General features: G+C 50.4%; 1 protein-coding gene across 1 annotated transcript in view; it reads left to right on the forward strand.

Moving 5' to 3' along the window:
• Positions 1-630: 630 nt before the first annotated feature.
• Positions 631-8,954, forward strand: part of SLC44A2 (solute carrier family 44 (choline transporter), member 2) — a gene marked incomplete at its 5' end in the record, with an annotated part of 61,091 nt that continues 52,767 nt past the window's right edge. The window contains 3 exons of the mRNA XM_015410444.1: positions 631-721; positions 893-941; positions 4,485-4,558. Of these exons, the coding sequence (XP_015265930.1) occupies positions 631-721; positions 893-941; positions 4,485-4,558 (214 nt within the window). The remainder of the gene's footprint in view (positions 722-892; positions 942-4,484; positions 4,559-8,954) is intronic.

The following is an 8,954-nucleotide window of genomic DNA, read 5'->3' on the forward strand; positions in this document are numbered from 1 at the left end:
GGAAGAGACGGTCCTTCAGGTAAGCCAGACCCTGGCCATGTATCTGAACAGCTCAGAAAACTACGCTGTAGGACAGGGGTGTCAAACATGTGGCCCGGGGGCTGGATCACGCCCCCCCGGAGGGCTTCTATCAGGCCCACAGTGGAAGTGGCTGTCTTCTGCTTCTTCATCGAGTTCTGCTGCTGCTGCTGCATCATCGCAGGTTTGCAGTTTACAGATACATACACCTGAACAGCATACTCGAGATCGCAACAGCACGGACATTTGGATGCCGTAATCCAGAGCAAGAGGTGTCAGTTATCCGACACTGCTAACTAAACAAAATATTGCAAGGGTGCTGATGTTTTAAGCATGTTTGTATTTTAAGTATTAAAAAAACACCTTTGTGTTTGTGTCCTTTATAAAGTTTGTATCTCCGCTGCCTGGCGTTACGTTTTATGGCACACATGGCCCGGCCCAACAAAGAATCATTTATGTCAGATCTGTCCCTCATGACAAATGAGCTCGACACCCTTGCTGTAGGAAGATTGGTGCTTGCCTGGGGTTTCGTGCCTTCAAAGCTCCACTACAGGCAGGAATTCAGTCGGTGCAGCTTTCCTGGCTTAATCTCTGCCCACTGCGCCGTTGCAGCTGCAAACAGCCCTCAAGAAAACGCCGGCAGGTCCTGTATCCGTCCAAAGGATGCTTATCGCTTTCGCAAAGCGATACAGCCCTGCTTCAGGTACAGCCTGGAAGAAAGAATCGAGAGACCCAGTCCACCAGCCTCCCCCCCCCCCAACGCCCTAGCGGCCTTTGCCTCTGAGAATTGGATGGTGTTGTGACGTGGTGCTGGAAATACAGAGAATTTCGCAGATACCTGACTCGGTATGTTCTTTTCTTTCTTTTTTCCTAGGGACGCCTCAAAAATATGACCCGACTTTCAAAGGCCCCATCTATGACAGGTAAGACCAACCTGTTGGCAGAGAGTTTGAGTTCAGTGTTGCCTTGGAATGGGAGGTCTTCTCCAGTTGGAAAGGGGGGGCAAGTTCCAGGGCAGTCTGTGGCCAAGGGGGGTGGGTGGGTGGGTGGGTGGCGGCCTTCCTTTGCTGAAGACCAGTGATGTGGCCGGGGCCACATGACTCCGAGTGCCAGTCCTGTGACCAGAGAGCCAAAACAGTGCAATGAAATGAGTCTGAGCAAAGCTGCTGGGGGGAGGTTGGGATGTCCCCGGCCTGTAGCAGAGCCTCTTGTGCCAGAGGGCTTTCTGAGAAGAGAGAAGAGTTTGGATTTATACCCCGCCCTTCACTACCCAAAGGAGTCTCAGAGCGGTTTACAATCTCCTTTCCCTCCCCCTCCCCACAACAGACACCCTGTGAGGTCGGTGGGGCTGAGAGAGCTCTGAGAGAACTGCCCTTGAGAGAACAGCTCTGAGAGAACTTGTGACTGACCCAAGGTCACACCAGCAGCTGCATGTGGAGGAGGAGTGGGGAATCAAGCCCAGTCCTCCCAGATTAGAGTCCGCCCTCCTAACGACTACACCAAACTGGTTTTCTGAGGCCTCCTTGCCCTGCGATCAGAGGGATCTTTTCCTCGCTGGGTTTATTTATTAATTCAATTTATTTATTTACTTCATTTATACCCCCTGCCTTTCTCCCCAGTGGCTCACGTCATTCACCTCGCCTCCATTTTTATCCTCACAGCAACCCTCTGAGGTAGGCAAGGCCGAGAGCGCGTGACTGGCCCCAGGTCACCCAGGGAGCCTCCGTGGCAGAGTGGAGATTCGAACCTGGCTCTGCCAGATCTCGGTCTGACATTCTAGCCGCGACGCCGCACTGGCTTTGGGGTTCTTCTGCTTCTGCCTGCTTTCTTTTTCACTTCCTCTGAGCAAGCTGCCAAACAGCTGTCTACCCCTTCATATTTGTGTAAAAGATATTTCATGGTTTAGTCATAATTGGAGAGCCAGTTTGGCATCGTGGTTAGGAGGACGGACTCTGATCTGGGGGAACCGGGTTGGATTCCCCACTCCTCCACATGCAGCCGCTGGTGCGACCTTGGGTCAGTCATAAGTTTTCTCAGAGCTGTTCTCTGAAGGGCAGTCCTTGAAAGAGCTCTCTCAGCCCCACCTACCTCACAGGGTGTCTGTTGTGGGGAGGGGAAGGGAAAAGAGATTGTAAGCTGCTCTGAGACTCCTTCAGTTAGTGAAGGGAGGGGTATGAAGCCAATCTCCTCCTCTTCTTCTCTTCTTAATTTGAGGGTCTTTATACCTTCAAATAGCAAATGAAATGATCTCTGTGCCCAATCATAAATGAGCAGAACAGGACAATCCATCTAGAAAGAGAAGATTTCTGCTCGCCTGGGGAAATACTTAGGTGTGCAAGGACATACATGTCTTTGCATGTTCATAAATCAAGATCAGTTCATCTGATGGGAAGGTGCGCCTTTCTGAAGGTCGTGCCCACCTTCATTTCCCTTGCCTCCACCCCACACGGTCACCATTCCCCACCCAGCCCACCCCGTGCCACTGGACAGTTCTGGAGGACTTTTAAAAAATCAATAATTGCTATTGTGCTGTAGCATTATCATGCTTAATTACCATGATCTCTACAACAAAAACAAGAGTTGGAGACAATCGCTTTAAGCAGCAGCCTGGAATTCAGCAAAACTAGCAGATAGTGCCAATAGGGTTGTTATAATATTATAGAAGAAGAAGACGAAGAGATTGGATTTATACCCCGCCCTTCACTCGGAGTCTCGGAGTGGCTTATAAGCTCTCTTCCCCTCCCTACAACAGACTCCCTGTGAGGTAAGTGGGACTGAGAGAACTCTGACAGAAACTGCTCTTTCAAGGTCAGCTCTTGTCAGAACTATGGCTTGCCCAAGGTCATCCAGCGGGTGCATGTGGAGGAGTGGGAAATCAAACCTGGTTCTCCCAGCTTAGAGTCCGCACACTTAACCACTACACCAAACTGGCTCTCACATAGTTCCGTACTGCCCCCTTTTTTAAAAAAAACAAACAAACCCTCGAGTGGCACGATGGTGGGAAAATGGCTGCCCCTGCAGTGGAGTATCCACACCGCTCTGGGGTGGAGACTGCTGCCTGTCTGCATATGCAGGGGAGAGGGTGGGGAAATGAAGCCTCCGCCCTGTGTGGAGGTGCCCACTCTGTTCTGTGGCGCTTTGATAGTCCTGAGAAGAATGACGGACTCTCTCCCTGTAGCCATGTTAGTGTTGCGGCGACATAAAAACCACAAGCGGGATTTATTTTTATTTTTTTAAATGCAGGTCTCGTTTTCTGGCACCCTGACCACAGCTTTGCACCTGCCACCTGGCATAAAATGCAGGGCCCTTACATCAGTTCACGCTGAACAAGTGTCAACAGATCGTCTTAGGATCATAGAGTTGGAAGGGACCTCCAGGGTCATCTACTCCAACCCCCTGCACAATGCAGGACATTCACAAATACCTCCCCCCCACACACACACCCAGTGACCCCTGCTGTATGCCCAGAAGGGGGGGGCTCCAGGATCTCCGGCCAAACTGGCCTGGAGAAAAATGGCTTCCTGACCCCAGTGTGGCGATCAGCATTTCTCTGGGTGTGTAAGAAAGGGCCACGAGAACTTAGCACTGATGCAACCCTCCCTTCTCACAATCTGCCTAAGTTCACAGAATCCGCATTGCTGTCAGAGGGCCACCGAGCCTCCATTTGAGAACCCCCAAAGAAGGAGAGCCCACCACCTCCCGAGGAACCACTCTGTCGGGAAGTTCTTCCTAATGTTTCACCGAACGTTTCGTCTTGTGGCCTAGGCCATGGGGACGGGTCCTGTATTCTAATGCCTGTCGGGCACCATCCTCTGGAAGCATCTCCAGGGCAAGGCCTGTTGAAACCAAAGGGAACAAAACCCAAACATATCGGGGCTCTTCCTCTTCTTAGTGGCATTTGCCTGGGAGAGGCCTTCGGGGGATCGTGTGCTTCCTTCTTCGAAGAAAGATCTGGGGATTTTTAAAAAAAGAGCTGGGAGTGGGGTGAGAGTTGGATCGCGCAGGGGTCATTTCGTAGAAAAAGAGGTGCAGGAGCTCATTAGCATAACTCATCAGCATAACTTATTTGCATATGCCACACACCCCCTGACATCACCAAAAGTGTGTCAGAAGGCAACACCCACTGCTCAGGCTCCACTGGACTGTTTTGGATTGCTAGCTATGGTGGGGAGGGGGGACGTGCAGATCTGCCCTCGCAGAGGAGGGAGAGCTTGTACCTGAATAAAACTTGGTCTTAAAGGTGCCACTGGACTGTTTTGAACTGGGGGGCCTGGGGGAGCTCTGCAGCTTACCTGGCTGCTTCTTGCTCTGACTGAGGGCCGCTGGGAGCAGGGGGTGGGGCTTGTTGCATGTGTTCGCCCCCTGGGCTCTTTACTGCCGGAGCTCCGCTCCTGTGCGCTCCTGCAGGAAATGACCCCAGGCGTATTCTGTAGCCCTCCTAATTCAGTGTTTCTCCCTTTCCTCAGGGGCTGCACAGACATCATCTGCTGCGTCTTGCTCATGGTTGCTGTGGTGGGCTACGTGGCCGTGGGAGTGGTGGGTACGTATCCTCCTTTTTGCTTTGTTGGCGTTAGGAAAAAGCAGCTGTGGGTTCTTGAGGGCCAGGTGAAGAAATGGGAACTTGGAAAGAAAGCAAGGGCACCGCTGGTCAGAGTGGGGTGTGAGAGAGAACCAGAGACGCCCCCCGAGCATGCCCTCCTTAGTCCCTGTGAAGGAACAGACTCTCAAGACCTTCCTTCCGTCTATATTTGTTTTATAAACATGGGGTGCTTTGAAACATGCTAAGCATTGCAGTTTCAGTCCACTTCGGCGACTGTTTGCAAGTGATCTTGCCATTTCACGCAGTAAAATCCCATTGCAAAGTGCATCGAAAATGTATTATTTTGTGCAGGGGTCATGTCGTAGAAAAAGAGGTGCAGGAGCTCATTAGCATAACGTATTTGCATATGCCACACCCCCTGCCATCATCGGAAGGGTGTCAGAGGGCAACACCCACCACTCAGGCTCCACTGGACGGTTTTGGATTCCTAGCTATTGGGGGGGGGCGTCGTGGCGGATCATTCTTGCAGAAGAGGGAGAGCTTGTACCTGAATAAAACCTGGTCTTAAAGGTGCCACTGGACTGTTTTGGACCAGGGGGCTGGGGGGGGCTCTGCAACTTACCTGGCTGCTTCTTGCTCTGAATGAGGGCTGCTGGGAGCAGGGGGTGGGGCTTATTGAATGTGCCCACCCCCTGGGCTCTTTACTGCTGGAGCTCCGCTCCTGTGCGCTCCTGCAGGAAATGAACCCTGATTTTGTGTGTGTGAAAGCGCCCGTGTGTGTGTGTGTGTGTGTGTGTACACACACACACACACACATACAGTTATAAAAGTGATCACTGTATAGCCAAATGATAGTTAAAGTTGAGAAATATTCATTCTTTAGCAGCACAGGTAATCTAATATTTTAATTAAAAGCTTCAGCTTTGTCAACAGACCATGATCTGCTTACAGGACTTACTTTAACCTGCACCCCTTAGCTACTCCAAGTCTGTTGGCAGTTACTATACAGTGGGCTCCCGTAGCTTTTTTTTGGTACTGACACCATGTAATTCCGTAGTGCCCTTTATACGAAATTTTTAAGAATGCTAAGAAAATAATGTGGAAATAATCTGTATGTAGAAGCCCTTCCCTCTATATGTCCCTGGGAGGTCAGTAAAATCCCGTAGCTTTCCCAAGTCTCTGCCTGGAGATGCCATCCCTCACCCTTGCTCCTCGGGGGTATCAAAGAAACGGCCACTGCCACCAATGACTCTGAGAGTGCCTCCTGCCAGATGGGGTCATGCAAGGCTCTTTTTGCAGCAGGGACTCCTTTGCATATTAGGCGACATACCCCTAATGTAGCCAATCCTCCAAGAGCTTACAGTAGCCCCTGTAAGAAGAGCTCTGTGGAGGATTGGCTACATTAGGGGGGGTGTCACCTAATATGCAAAGGAGTTACAAAAAGAGCCCTGCTGGCTCTGGCATTTCTGTACCCGCAGGGCCAGTTAGAGGCTCTGCCTAGTTGCCATATGTCCAGCTACATTCCAGCAAGCGAGTGTATGTGGGGGGGAGGGCTCTGTCGCAACTTCACAATTTTGGGCGTTCGTGCTCCAGGGTAGAGACTTCTCTGCTGCCCCTCCTCATGACCACCCTTCAGATAGCAAGACCAAAGAGGCGTGGTGGGAGTGTCCAGAGTTCAGACTTGGAGCACTCCAAATATAAGAAAGGTGTAATGAATTGATAAAAAAGGTGGCAGAGATTCTGTAAAGGCATTCCAGGCTGAGCAAGGGAACAAAGTCAAGAAAAAAACATGCCGTCCCTTTCCCCCCAACCCTACTCTCGGTTTTTAATCCTAATGGTGTTTGTTTAGGACCGGCTAGCTTTGCTTAAAGTTCCCGCAGATTAAAGTTCATCTTTACCTTAATTCTGAAGATTGGGTCTCCTTTCCATTGTCCCTATTGTGTGGACATGATGGAGTCCCTAGATAAAACTTAGCCTCTCGTGGCTTGTGCTCTTCCAAGGGACTGGAAGAGCAAAGTGAGAGAGTTTCTTCCTTGTGTCCCAAGTTTACATAGCCTCTGTCTTTCTTTCTCTTCCCCTTGGGATGACCTTTGTGTCCCTTCCTGTCCTAAAAGAAATGCTTTTCTTTCGTCACTTTAGTCTTTCGAGGTTTATGGCCCTGGGTGTGACTTACTAGCAGGGCGTGAGGAGGTAGTGAACTATTGTCTTGCTTCAGCCAGAGTCATTAGCATGACCAGGAGCTTGAATTATCTGTGCTGGGAATTTGGCCTGCAGCTGGCTCCTGTACACGGTCAGAGCGCAGTCACAACGACTGGAAGTTCGGGGTGAATTCCTGGGCGGAGGGCATTTCTCCACACCCCTGTTTGTCTCGCTTATTGGGCCAGTGCTGGAGGAAAGACGTCTTGTGCTCAAAGTGTATTTGGATTTTATCAGAGCCGTTAACCATTTGGCAGGAGAAGTAGACTGGGTATGTGTGTGAAGGGCCAGTATTATTGGCTGGAGGCCAGTAGTGGTGGGTGCAATGAGCTGGGCAGAGCTCCCCTCCCTGGAGATTTATATTAGACTCTCTGTGTCTCTTGTGCGGAAGCACGTTTCTCTGGCTATGGAGGATCCAACTCGTCCTTTAAAAAGTACAGTGATTCCCTTAGCCCATGGGCCAAAAGCCAAAAGGTGGCAAAACGTCTTTATGTTTTTCCGGAAGGTCTATGTCTAGGTATTATGCTTTAATGCAATAACCTTTTCTCAGGGGTCATTCGGGGCTGGAGCGTGCCGGCAGCCCAGGAGCAGGCAGAAATGGCAGTGGCGGCAAGCCCCGCCCCCAGCTGCCCATCCTCACCCTCCTTCTCTGTGGAGTCGCGCTGCTGTGGTGCGATCTTTCTGTTATATTCTATGGCCCCATAGAATATCGACTCTTGGCAGGCCAGCTAGGGAAGGGGAGGGGAGGCTTTTGAAGATGCCTCCCGTCCGTTTTGCTTCCCCTTCTGACATCACTTCTGGTGATGCCAGGGGGCGTGGCATATGCTAATGAGCTGTTATGCTAATAGCCTGTTAGATATGCTAATGAGCTCCCACAGCGCTTTTTCTATGGAATGACCCCTGCCGGTTCTGATTGGTAGCGTACGCTTTTTGTGATGTCATCAGGGTAGCCAGTTTTCCCTTCCTGTTCTTGTCTGAGCTGTAACTTGTGAATGAAGCGACCAATTCCAAATTTTAAAGCACCTTTGGAAATTGTCTAATAAATAACTAATACTAACAATGCCTCTACCCATTGCCATTTTTGAGATAGATCCTCGTAGCCGGCCATGTTGGTCTGAATTAGTAGAACAAATTTAGAGCCCGGCGGCACCTTTAAACACCCACAAAGGTTTATCCAAAAGGCATGAGCTTTTGTGTGCGAGGCACGCTTTTTCATTCCATTCCATTGTATTTGACAAAGTGGGCCTCACACACGAAAGCTCATGACTTTTGGATAAACCTTTGTGGGTCTTTAAAGGTGCCGCCGGGCTCTATGTTTGTTCATTTTTTTGTGATAAGGCTCAAATCAAAGAAAAAGTCAGTTTCCCCACTTTTTATAAGGTTTGTGGCTTTAAAGCCATATACATGAAAACATTCAAAAGGTTACGCTATTTTCCATAAGGATTTTGACTGAGACTTCAAACAAGAATAATCTTCCAAACTTTGAAAGACATGAGTTAACAGTGCCCTTGGCTATGAAGTCCACTGAAAGGGATTTGCTTCTTGAATCACTCAGGCTAGGATGCATTTTGGGGCTAGCAGGAAGAAGGGACACATCCCGAAACTTGTCTGCGTTGGTCACCGTATGAAACATGTTGGACTAGACGGTCTGCTGGTCCAGCTGAAGAGGAGAGCCAGTTTGGTTGTAGCGGTTAGGAGCGCAGACTGTAATCTGGGGAAATGGTTTGAGTGCCCACTCTTCCACATGCAGCTGCTGGTGTGACCTTGGGTCAGTCACAGTCTCTTTCAGAGCTGTTCTCTCAAGGGCAGTTCTCGAGAGAGCTCTCTCAGCCCCACCTACCTCACAGGGTGTCTGCTATGAGGAGGGGAAGAGAAAGGAGATTGTAAGCCGCTCTGAGACTCCTTTGGGTAGTGAAGGTTGAGGTACAAATCCAATATCATCAGGGGTCATTCCCTGCAGGAGGACAGAGGAGCGGAGCTCCGACAGTAAAGAGCCCAGGGGGTGGGCATGTGCAACAAGCCCCACCCCCTGCTCCCAGCAGCCCTCAGTCAGAGCAAGAAGCAGCCAGGTAAGCTGCAGAGCCCCCCCAGCCCCCCGGTCCAAAACAGTCCAGTGGCACCTTTAAGGCCAAGTTTTATTCAGGTACAAGCTCTCCCTCCTCTGCGAGGACAGATCTGCCCCCCCCCCCCCCGATAGCTA

This window comes from Gekko japonicus, unplaced genomic scaffold, assembly GCF_001447785.1.
Source record: "Gekko japonicus isolate JY-2015 unplaced genomic scaffold, Gekko_japonicus_V1.1 scaffold2068, whole genome shotgun sequence".
Taxonomy (NCBI): domain Eukaryota; kingdom Metazoa; phylum Chordata; class Lepidosauria; order Squamata; family Gekkonidae; genus Gekko; species Gekko japonicus.